Source organism: Anser brachyrhynchus (genome assembly GCF_964034855.1).
Source record: "Anser brachyrhynchus genome assembly, chromosome: Z".
NCBI classification, from domain to species: domain Eukaryota; kingdom Metazoa; phylum Chordata; class Aves; order Anseriformes; family Anatidae; genus Anser; species Anser brachyrhynchus.
The window spans coordinates 19,468,075-19,480,533 of record NC_137697.1 but is presented as its reverse complement, the minus strand read 5'-3'; the positions used below and the strand labels follow the sequence as shown (position 1 = coordinate 19,480,533).

The window sequence follows — 12,459 nt, the reverse complement described above, 5'->3', positions numbered from 1 at the left end:
CAGTTATTTAGACACATTTTTGCAAAGATGAAAGTGGTGATTCCATGTGCAAGATGAGAAGCATTAACACTGCTACACGGGAAAATAATATGGAGTCACCCTTCAGCTGATATTGTCTACTATATTCAAACACTAATAGAAACAGAGTTGGTTATGTGTTTTTTTATTTCTTTTCTTCCTGCAACTATCTGAGGACGCACCAATTCAAAAACCTAAAGGATTCCTAACAGCACTCCTAAAAGCACATAATTTCCTCATTCAGCAGGGGAAAAGACACCAAACAAATCCTGCGAAGGATTTACCTTGGGGCTCATTATTCCCTTGCTGTTGACAGTATCATTAACTTTCAAAGCAGCTGGACTTCCCTTCCCTTCATTCTACTTTAGGAAAAGTCATATATAACACCATAAATGCATTCATTATTTCTGTACATAAGGCGGCAGTGTCTCTGGCCAGGCCCTTCTTGCAACAGGCAGCAGCTTCATGTGGCTGAGCCCAGCAGACATGACCACAGGAGGAGGTTTGAGACATCAGCAGGCACCCAGGCGCAGGGCACCTCTCCTCCAGGTCCCGCTGCAGACCCAGAGCACCTTCAGCCCCCAGCACTCCTGTTTTCGGGGACTCCCTGCGGCTACTGCTCAGTACAGGGACCGTGCACTGGTGGTGCTGGGGACAGCAGATCAAGCCCAAGGACGCTCGCCCTGCTGTTCCTCAGCCCTCAATGGGAAAGCACGGATGGTCAGAGGACCCAGCACCGAGGACTGCCTGACCCGGAGGCGGCGGTGGGAGTTTCGTGTCTTTGTTTGCTGACGTGTGTCTCTGACGAGACTCCAGAGTCTTGCTACCAGACCGGCTGATCAAAGAGCACCAAGCCATTCTGATGAAGAAGTGTCTTTAAAAAGGCTCCCAGCTTATTATTTCCTCGCCACTATTATCAGCTGCAACACCCAAGCTCAGACTTCCTGCCTGCAGCCCTGCACAAAGGGTGCAGCGAAGGAGACCTTGCCTCGCTTCACAGCGGCTTGTTGGGTTTGCAGAGCAAACAAAAAAGGGGACAGAACAACACGGCGCTCGCTCTGCCGTGCTCTCGGTTCATCGCTGCATCTTGTGCCAGACGAGACAGGGGCCTCAGAGCGAGCAGCTGCTAAAACTGCTGCTGCTGCAAAACAGAAATCCTCCCAAAAACACACAGAGCTCAAGCTGTGTGGGATAAACAGAATGGGCTCGTGTTGGCACCAAAGCTGGAAATTAAAAACACAACGTGCACAAGCACATCATGCAAGTTTATTTTCAGAACAGAAGACAATGGCAGCCGAGTGAAATTAAGTTAACTTTTACTGCACCACCTACAAATCCAAGGCATAACGAAGCTATGGTGAGGTACTGACTCATCAAGCCAATGGAAAAATAGTATTTCAAAACAAAAACGTATCAGAAAATTATAATCCGTCCACTTCAGAATCGTGAAAAAAAATGTAAGTTTAAATGTCCTTTCAATCTGTATCAGCCAGATCCAAAGCATCCAGGATGAACTTCAAATGCTGGCCGCGCTCACCATAATGTCAAAAACTATACTGGAGAATGAAAAACGTATGCAGCTTTGGCATTTGTAAAAGTGAGAGTGGAACATCGTTTTCTTAAGTGCTGCAAAGCTTTGCCAGTGAAACCTCATCCATGTCCAGCAACATGTCTGCTATTCCAGCCCTGGGAGTCCTCCAGTCCCTCAGGCTGCTATTTAAAGCGACAAACACATAAATAGAGTATATAGATCATTTGCACATTGCTCCACGTTATCCAGAGACTTTAATGATAGCTTCTAATAGCTAGCATGTAACCTATAAGTTGACAGTATTTGTGAAAATAGCAGCACACCCATCTTATTTCAGACACACTCCTCTAAGCACCCTGAATAGCCATGGAAACCATAGAAAGTTGGTTAGGTTGATCAGCCACAGTCTCAAATTTTATTTTTTTTTTCTGTTTTAAACTCAGGTTATGTTTAACTACATTCCAGAGCGGACTGTAATGAAATAAGTGTTATCCAAAAATAAATGAAAACTGTCTCTGTCCCAGAGAGTAATATGCTGGCAGCAACCAACTGACCTGAGAGTTTTCAAAGATGTTATCCTTGGATGACAGACTTCACGGTTCAACTCTGCAATGAGTTCTCCTAAAAGGCTGGTGTTACTGTGCAGCTGAACTATGCGATCTCCCTGATGCCACATGCCTCACCCTGGCATTGCCCATCTCACCTCCCTCTACCTTCCTGACTGCTGTGAGGTCTGCCCAGGGGCTCAGGACCTACAGGTGCAGAGGTGTAAGCCAGCAACAAATTCTCTGCATGTTAAAAAAAAGAAACAACTGGGCTGTGAAGAAAAGCAAGCAGCGTCACAGATCTTTGATAGATTTAGATTATCATTAAACAAAAGCTCCTCCAAAGGCTGTGCTCTGCCGAACAAAGGCACTTCTCAGTTTTCTGAACAGAAACAGGCCAGACAACCCAAGATCTGTGATCTCTGCGTGCAGGCAGGCCCCAAAAATCCTGGTGTGTACCTACAGGGCTCCTCCAGAGTCCTGTGACCCCTCCAAGCCCTGAGTCCCAGGGAGCCCAACGCAAGAGCACCGGGAAGTCTGTCTGTCCTGGCAGGAGGCTGCCACACGTGCAGTGGGTTCTGGCTTTAAGTCTCCCTGTTGCAAAGACAGCCAGGAGTCAGGCAGTAAGCATGAGCACGCACAGCCGCCCCGGCTCCCTCTCCGCTCTTACTCACATCTCTCTGTTAGGGTCTGACAATATTTACAAGCACTTCACAAATATTTATGCTTTCCACAAACGTTTCCACAAATCCACCGCCTTCAGAGCGCGGGACACCCATCTGCTTGGCTTGGTGCTGCCCGCCAGGAGCTCACGGGGCGCGCAGTGCTGCCTTACCTGAAGCCCTGGCGTCGCAAAGCCCGCTGCCCCCGCGCACAGCGCAGCGGTTTGAGCTGTCTGGGTGGTGGCTGATCTGACTGGCTTCGCAGCGGCAGCTGTGGATGGTTGTGCGGGAAATTACTCAGTTAAAAATACTGAAAGCAGGGCTTCACAGGTGTTTCTTTGGGTGGCAAGGTTGGTGTCAGAGCCACCAGATACCCCCAGCCCTTCCCCCTGGCCAGCCACTCGCTCCTGGTCCTGCACCACTGCTGCAGCAGCACTGGCAGAGTTGTTTCTGCTGCTGTTGGTAGCCAAACAAGAGAACCAGACAGCTTAAAAAAAAGGCAAAGGAGGGAAGTAAAAATGACTTATCAATTACATTCAGCTGCCTGATGGGATTTACTGTGCAATGACAGAAGCAATTTAGCATTTCAGCTGAGGGGAGAGCACGCATGTACGAGGGGAGGGCAGAGGTAAGCACCTCACATCACTCCCGTGTGCTTTGACCCAAACCTTCTCCGAGCTGGCATTTCGGTGGTGGCTTTCTGCCATGCCATTTGAGACGAGTGCAGCAGGCTCCTGCCAGGTCAGACGGACAGACAGCGCCACATCCACGCAGCCAGGACCAGAAGCAAACAGCACAGACTGCCCCCGCCGGTGCCAAACGCTTTCTGAGCGCAGGCAGGAGCGGATGCATGTGCGTGCTCCCATCTGATGTCAGCGTGGGCAGCAGCTATGGTTAGTGAGGGAGAAAGGCAGGAGAACAACACAGGGTGAAAGCAGGTTTGCCAACACTCACACGAGCCACGTGCTCCCTACAAATAACGCTCCACCAACATATATTTAACACCTGCCGCACCTGCAAGGCTTTGAAGGATCCGACCTGACACATCGGTGGAGTGAGACAGGACGGTAACGTTAGCCCCGCACATAGCTATTTACACACAAGGCTGAGGAGTAAAGTGGATGTGTCCTGCCTACTGCTTTTGTAGACACCATGACATTTTTAGAAGGTATTTTCCAGCGATGCTTCCAAAAAAATCTTAGAGGTTGTAGAAAATATTTTCCATAGCCATTAAAACAAAGCGTATGTCCGTGAGGAGTTTTGGGCTCACTGCCCAAAATAGCCTACGGTATTTTTAAAATATACAAGCCATAGGGAAGTACCAAACTTGTCACAACAAAGCTCTCTTCCTTTTGGGAGACTTCAGCTGAAATGGTAAAAAATTAAAGCAAAAAAGAGTTTGTTGGAAAAAAAAAAAAGTGCATTCTTAAACGAAATGAAGACCTAACAGCATGTCATTTCTTCCCTGCTACATGACCACCCGGGCAGCACGATGGGAGACCGCACGCTTGCTGGCTGTGCCAGAGAGCTGAGGAATGTGCCATGCTGAAGCTTCTTTTCACCAGGGCCAACAACAGCTTAGTTTTCCGTACACCATTTGATTACTTGACCACTAGCGCGATCCGGGGCCGTAAGGCTTGCAGATAATGCAGTCACTGATCTGTCAGTGGCAAAGTCTACCAAAAACACCCAGGCAGCTACTGGCACAGCTGCACGAAGCGTGCAAGCACGGATCACACGGCTTAAGCCAAGGGTTCTGTGACCAGCACGCCAGCCAATTAACTAACAACCTATTTTTATGAGCACGCCTCACACTGTGGACTGTGCGAAATTAAAACTGACTTCAGAGAAGCATCACGCCGGCACAGACGCTGCCTTAACACTGCCTTCTGGTGAGGCTTTCGTGCCCTATGCTGAGTTCCCAAAACTGCAGGCGCCTGCCCTGCACAGTGGGTCAGAATGGACAAATAGCCAAGCAGCAGGAAGCAGACCAAAGCCTAAACGAGGGAGCAGCATCCGGGGTAGCTATGCCGATAGCCAGAAACTGGGCAAGCTGCTGGCAGGCGCTGGCAGACGAAAAGTTAAGCAGCCGGCTGGGCTGAGGATGATTAGCTTTTGTCTCCGTGCTCGAACGGTACTAAGCAGTGACTCAGCCCAACATTAGCAAATAACGTCACTGCAACATTTCTAAATTAAAGACTGCTCAACTGCTCTTCCCCTGATGATTTTGGAAAATTCAAGACGATTGTTTAGTCTGACCTGAGCATCGCATGCATCACATCACCCAGTTCCCCAGTAGTATAGCTATTTCCCAGTTATTAAATTTAGTGCAGACCATCTGGATTTGACAGCATAGGAGATGAGCAGTCTGTCCCTCCTAGTCATTACTTACATCTCATTAAAAACAGAAAAAAAAAAAAGATTTAATTTGTCTGCTACAGTCCTCAGACCCTGGTTCTCAGTGAGGTTTCTTTCACTAGCTCAGTCTTTTAAATACCTCGTCTTTTCTCCCTGCCCATCAAAGGAGGAGCCCAAACTGAGTACCCCAGGTTTCTCATCTGAAGGCCTTAAGACATCTCCTCCCAGCAACCTAGCGTTTGTATCACTGCATCCCCAATTCCACAGCACCTCCTGCAAAGCCATGGCACCAGGACCAGCACTGTCACACCAACTGCGAAGAGCAGAGCCCATCGACGCAGCCTATGTGGGGGCCATGCTCTGCCCTGCAGTGCTCCCGTGAAAGCACTGATGAAAATGGTGAACATCCTGACCCTTCTTTGCGCTGACCCCCTGATGATCAGGTGCAACCTCTGCGGGGCGATGAGTTCGGCTGCGCTTTCCTGCCACTGCACATTTCACTGTCTTCTCACCCGCAGGTTTTTCCAGCTCGTACATCAGCCACTGCCCCACCATCCACAGCAAAGGAGCTACCAGCAGAGCAACTGGGGGACAAAAGACTTATCAGCAATGGCAACGTCTGATGACAATGCCAGGCCATCACTTCATACAGAGAGTGGATTTTCTCCGGGTTAGCTCTGATGTTTGAGACCAGGAGTCTGGTGGCACACAGGCACAGCGTGGTGCTTCAGCAGGGATGGACGCAGAGGTCCAAGAACATGCTAAAGGGCTTGAACCTGTGTACCAGGGGAGGGAAAAGGCAGTTGAAATTAAGTTTCTTCCTGCAGTGATTCAAAAGCATGCAGCTGGAACTGCTGCTTCAGTTCTGGATGAACTGACAGCTCTGAGCTGTCCCACAAAGGTGCTGTGTTTTTAAAAGGCGCTTTTGGTACTGAGTGGGGGGGAAAGAGATATTAATACCTCATGCAAAGTGACAGAAGCCAATAAATTTGTACAAAAAGCTAACTACTTCTCACCACATCAAAATAAACAAAAACATTTAACTTCCAGAAACATTGCTAAAGACCTTCCAGTCACAACAGCCAACTTCACACCCACTTCCAGGCTGGCAGGTTCCAAACGGAGCCTGCTCCTCTCTTCCCATTTCCTGCTTTCGGAACAGGACTTGTAAAATACAGTTACAGCAACTTCTTCAGAAATGCCTTGAGTAGTATTCCTAAACTGCTGCTTTGCCAGTAACTGTAATATATACATATATTAAAAAAAAAAAGGGCAAGGAAAAACACACCAGTTTCTTCAGAAAACACGAGGAACAGTTTCTCTTTGAGAGATGACACACTGAGACGTTTTGGGTCAGTCATGCTGTACAGAAAGAGAAACGCAAAACTTCACATTTTCAGGCTGTGAACTCTTTTATAAGCGTAAATATTTGTGCACGTGACATCTCTAATTGCCGGCAGTTCCAAGCAGGAATGGCAAACATCAGTCCTCGCATAGACCCGATGAATTAAACTGCAACTGAGATTGCTAGGTGTGTTGGGACCCTCTTCCAAACAAAGGCAGACTCACATTCCCACCACTGCTGTCACCCCAGAAGCTCTGTCTGTCTGTCACCCGGTGCCTCACACTCAGCACAATGCAGCACTCGGGCACCACCTGCACTTAGAACTGCCGAAGGCTAAGCCTGCTGCTGGGAGAAGCGGGAGCGTGCATCCAGAATTACAGAGACGCGGTGATTTTACTTCAGATGGAGGAGCCTAAACGAGAGACGTCGCTTTCCTTCCACAGCACTCAGTTCAAGGAAGTCCCTCAGAACAAATATACTCTCATTGTTGATGTCGAAGTTTATTTCTTGACTGACCTGAACAACGCAGAAGGTCAAATTCGGTAGTCGTAATGGTCCGTCATGCCCTGGAAACCCAGGAAGCCAGGCATTTAACATGTCAAGACCTATTACAGCCCCATACAGCTGAGAAATAAATGGGAGTGCCATTAACTCTGATGCGAGAAGGATTTCATCTGCACACAGCTAAGCCGAGGACCCAGGAGGTGTTTGGGATGACCAGCTCCAGGCGAGACCTCCAGCTTACACCTGCACTCGTAGCCAAGGCTTTCCTTTCACCCAGTCGCTGCCCTGAAACAAAAACATCTCACACTGACAACTGCGAGTACATGCACTGCGAGTCCCAGCAATGAAAAAAACACCCTGGAATACCTACGCTTGCAAATGAAATAAAAGCAGCAGTAGCATTTAAATCCTCCCACAGAAAAGTGTCACCTTGACTTTGAAGGTAAAGGGTCTGTTCTTACACTGCCTTCACTCCACAGCTGTAGAGGAATGGGTATTTAAGCTGTTTCTTTGAACACCCAGTGCAATCAACTGACAAAACAGGATGTGAAAGGAAAAGGCTGAACAAAGTTAAGCATCAATGAGAGACTAAGCAGGAATGAGAGAGTATACTCTGCCTCTTAGGCAGTGCCAGAGAAAGGATTAGTTTGAACTCAACCCAGCAATGCAAGCATCAAATAATAGAAAGCTTACGTGACCTCGCTGTCTTTTGGTAGCTTCCACCTCCCTTTCCAAATGTTTTTGGGTCCATCAGCAAATTTTATCCAGCTATGAGAGGGCAACAGGGCCTCAAAGATATTACTTTCTTACAATTTCCATGAGAGCAGGCAGAAGGGCTAGCAGAGAAAAACGATCTCTCAACCCTGCACAAAGACAAGGCTGCAGTACTTACTGGAAGGGGAAATCATCGTGAGATACCAACCTCAACACACAAAGCTGTAGGAAACCAGGCTTCGATACTTCAGTTGTTCAGGCAACCGTTTGTTTTAAAACAAGAACCTATGTTTTTGCAAATAGCGAAAAAATGTCTTTTCCCACCCCGGTTTTCATAGGTGTGTTTAAGTGGAGTACACGGCAGTGCTCCAAACCAGACCCTGGACAGCTAGCTTTCTCTTCAGCCACGAGCAGCAGTGCCGGTGGGGACAAACAGAGGGGCATGGAAAGGCAGCTGGGAGAGTGGGATAAGGTGCACTGGGAAAAAAAAAATGGAAAAAAAGAAAATTGGTGAAGCGCGTGGTTCAGGCTTAGCATAATCGGCCTCACCCAGTAAGACCATTTGCAGCAGGCAAGACATCACCCGGGGAGCTCCACGAGGAGCAGAGCCAGCAGCAAGCCCACAGCATCCTCAGCATCCAGGCTGGGGACAAGGCAGGCTGAGGTGACAGAGCTGTCCCTCGCAGCCTCCCCAGGGAAGGGATGAAGGGGACGGGGCTGCCAAACCCCTCCTGGCAGCACTGCAGGGCCTGGCAGCCCCAGCACACAGGGGCTTCCTTCCCTTGCCCCACAGACCACCAACCCCATCAGTCTGAGGCTGGCCTAAGCCATGACTTTAAATAGGGCTTTTTTCGTATTTTTGTTTTTTAAACCCTCAGCATTAGAGGTCTGGGTATAAAATAAAAATCTGATATTCTACTCGTGGCACATCTTACTTCATTTACTACATTATAGGACTTCTAAGTGGTGAACAGCACTAAAGAAAGCACTTGAGATTTAACAGACCTACAAAAATAGCTTTGAATGCTTTATAAGCTTTAATAACTACCAGTTCTAATTGAAAAATCCGTCTTCTTGAACAAGCCAGTTGGAGCATACTGCCCCCTAAAAACTAAATGCTAACTATTTAAATTACATTTATTTAACTCTGGAAAAAAAACATATTCATTGTAATAAAGATTTTCCGCAACAGCTGCTTTTCTTAACCATGATCTCAACTTTATTCTCTTGAGAATAACTACTGAAGAAAAGCCAAATGTAAAATCCTGTTTCCTGTCAATTTAAGCAGATGTTTTTATGTAATCAAAAGCATTGTGGAGGCCCAAGCTAGACTGCATTCACTCTGCATTCTGAAAATAGGTCCACCAAAGAAATGCTAGCAAAAGAAGAAACATTAGCAAGCCCATTACAGCACAAACACCTAAAAATTACAATTTTCTGCCAAATAGGTTTGCACGTTGCACAATAAAAAACAGTGGCAGAAATTAGAGTTTATAAATGACCAAGAGAGAGACTTGCTTCCTTCAGAGCAAGTTCCCATGGTCTACTTGGCAAGGATGCAAGTTGCACAGTAACGTTAATTGAGATTATTTAAAATAACTTCTGTTAGTGCAAAATCAGCATAACCAAGGGACACCGAATTTTGGCAGCTATTCCTTTAACAACAGGAATCTGGGCCGAGGAACCTGAATGCATTTATTCAGACAGGCATCATCGGATAGATGTTCAGCACAGCTTGGTCCAAGCCCAAAAGAACTGATAACTCCTTGTCTGCTTCACATCAGGAAAACTTGCTGGCACTACAAATGGAGAAAAATGATAGTCAAGTGATGTTAACCCGCAACAAAACTTTGATATCAGCACTTTCACAGCTCACGAGGAGGACGCTGAAGCTCCCAGTCAGTTCTAGGAGAGCAGACCCACAGAAACACAGCAAGGCAGAGACATGCAGGCCAAAACCACTTTTTTTTCTGTTGTTGTTACAACACAACACTCCAACAAAACAAATACCATGGGATATCACACACATTAAACTAGCATTTCTTAGGCCAAAAGGAGAGACCAGCATAACGGCTGTTTTTCAGGACTCACTGTATAAAGTCCCATCTCTCCTCAAGCATACCACTGCTGTTTCTGTAGGCAAGGTTACATCCTGCAGAACATTTAAAGAGAGGCCAAATTCCTCCTCAGTTTTTCAGCTTGATTAACAGTACTTGTAAAATGCCTGAAGAAGTTTAGTTGAGAGAGAAACTTCTACCCCTTCTTGTTTAATACAATTAACACACAGGAATAACAGCCTCCCCTCTATCAAGGTTGGAACTCATCTAGCTGTGAACTCAAAGACCATTTTTCTTTTTTAAAAAGTTACATTGTACACTATTGAAGCATGGTTTATGTCATTTATCATCTTAATCTATATATAAAAAGGTTATCCACGCTAAGTTTGCTAGTACAAGTCCAGCAGTACGCCGTATTTAGCGCAGATAAGTCTTACATCAAAAATAATGTTTGAGCCAGCAGAATACATCTCCCCAGGGTATTGCATAATTCTGGCACCATGACTGCATCCACTTTAGGGCTTTTGTTTAGGCTCCAACATCACGAAGGAGTTCAGCTTCTTTCCAGACTCCAAAGTGACGCATCAGTGTCAATAAAACATATTACTACTAGATATTACTACATGGCACATTGACAGTGGCTCTGAGAAACCTTCAAAGTTCAGTCATGCTAAAGCCACGCCATTCACCATATGAACCTCACGACAGTTTTGTCCTCCTGGTTTTAAGATACTTCTCTAGGAGCTTCACCAAAAAAGCAATGAAGGTGTGAACAGCCATGAACCACCCCAGTAGCTGTGCCTACTACCAGCACTTTGTTCTTTCCATGCTGTGGAAAAGACTGAGCAGGTCTAAACCTTGCTTCAAGCGCTGCCAAAATGTGTCTGAAACAGCAGCCAAGGAATCACAGAATCATAAAGGTGGGAAAAGACCTCCAAGATCATCTGGTCCAACCATCCCCCTACTACCAATATCACCCACTAAACCATGTCCCTAAGCACCACCTCCAACCTTTCCTTAAAACACCCCCAGGGACGGTGATGCCCTGCGCAACCTGTCCCAGTGCTTGACTGCTCTTTCTGAGGAGAAATGTCTCCTGATTCCCAACCTGAACCTCCCCTGGTGCAACCTGAGGCCATTCCCTCTAGTCCTCTCACCAGTTACCTGTGAGAAGAGGCCGACCCCCAGCTCCCCACACCTTCCTTTCAGGTAGTTGTAGAGAGCAATGAGGTCCCCCCGAGCCCCCTCTTCTCCAGACTAAACAGCCCCAGTGCCCTCAGCCGCTCCCCACAGGACCTGTGAGACCCCTCCTGAGGAGCAGCATCACCCGAGGCAGGCACCGCTCTCACCCCTGACACCCAGCACTCCTTGGCGAGGTGCAGGGGGGCTCCGGAGGACGGGTGTGCAGAGACACGCTCCGCAACCCTTCAGCCTGCTGCACCTCGGAAGAGCCACAGCCGGAGAGACAAACCTAAACTGTGTTTTCAAGCTTGAGGAAAAAAAACGATTTTTTTTTTTTTCCAGATGGCTCGCACAAAAGCGAAATAACAACCAGAAGCCGAGGGCGGGCAGAGCTGCCGATGAGGCAACCTCAGCACAACCCGCACCGCCAGGTGTTCGAACACGCCACAGGCTGCCCTGAAACCAGAGGACGGCGGAGAGCTCCTCGCCCAGAGGGCAGCCCCCCCGGCGCTCCCGCCGCCCCGCGGCCGGGCACCGCCATCTCGGGGCGCTGCGAGCGGCGCCGCTCCCGCTGCCCGGCTCCCGGGGCGGGCAGGCCGCCCTCCCTCCGCGCCCGGCTCCCGGCGGGGGCTGCCCGCCCGCAGCGGGCAAAGCCGGGCTCCCCCCACGCTCCTCGCCCCTACCTGGCCGGCGCAGCAGGGTGCGGACATGCCGGCGGCGGGTCCCGGCTCCGTCCCCCTCCCCGGTCGCTCGGTGCCTGCCTCACGGGCGGCCGCCCCATGCGGCTGCGGGCTGGGCTGGGCCGGGCCGCGCAGGGCACCGCGGCGGCGGGCGGGGCCGCACCGCCTCTGCCCGCCGCCCTCGGCCCGGCCCCGCCGCCCGCCTTCCGCTGTCGTCAGGGAGCGGCGGCCCCCGAGGCCCGGAGGAGCCCCGGCCGGGCGCCCCGCTGCGGGGACCGGGACCGGGACCGGGACGGGGCCGGGGCTGGCACCGGGGGGGGCCGCGGGCGTGCGGCAGGTGCGGCCCCGCAGCCCGGCGGGTCGGTGCAGGGAGCGCGGCAGGCCGGGTGGCTGCGCCGCCAAGCCCCTCGCCTTCAGAGCGCCGCGGCGCGTCCCCGCCCGTGCTGCGTGCACCTGCGGGCTAGCGCCGGGCTCGTCCGTGGGACGGCCCGAGGGCTGTGCCTCCCCGGCGGGGCCCAGAGCCCTGCCGGCGGTTCTGGGGTGCTTTGGCCGGCGTCGGTGGGTAGGAGGCGAGTTAAGGTGCTCACCCGCGGCTGAGGGGTTAGACCCACAGAATTCCCTGGGTTGGAAGGGACCCTAAAAACACCCTGTTCTAGCCCCCTGCCATGGGCAGGGACACCTCCCACCAGACCAGGTTGCCCAAAGCCCCATCCAGTCAGGGACGGGGCATCCACAGCTTCGCTGGGCAACCTGTGCCACTGCCTCACCACCTCTGAGTAAAGATTTTCTTCCCGTCATCTAAATCTCCCCTCTTTCAGTTAAAAAAGCCATTCCCCCCAGTCTGTATTTCCCCAGGTCTTTCT

General features: G+C 49.9%; 1 protein-coding gene across 2 annotated transcripts in view; it reads right to left on the bottom strand.

The window, feature by feature from the left end:
* The window catches only part of SERINC5 (serine incorporator 5), a 40,865-nt gene extending 28,655 nt beyond the window's left edge, over positions 1-12,210 (bottom strand). Inside the window, exons 1-2 of one of the 2 annotated variants that reach the window (XM_080573128.1) lie at positions 11,600-11,722; positions 6,976-7,248 (exon numbers count right to left, since the gene is read on the bottom strand). In XM_080573128.1, the coding sequence (XP_080429254.1) occupies positions 6,976-7,107 (132 nt within the window). In that variant the 5' untranslated portion in view covers positions 7,108-7,248; positions 11,600-11,722. Of the gene's footprint in view, positions 1-6,975; positions 7,249-11,599 lie in introns of both variants that reach the window. The other variant, XM_080573129.1, reaches the window with a different exon arrangement.
* Positions 12,211-12,459: the final 249 nt, after the last annotated feature.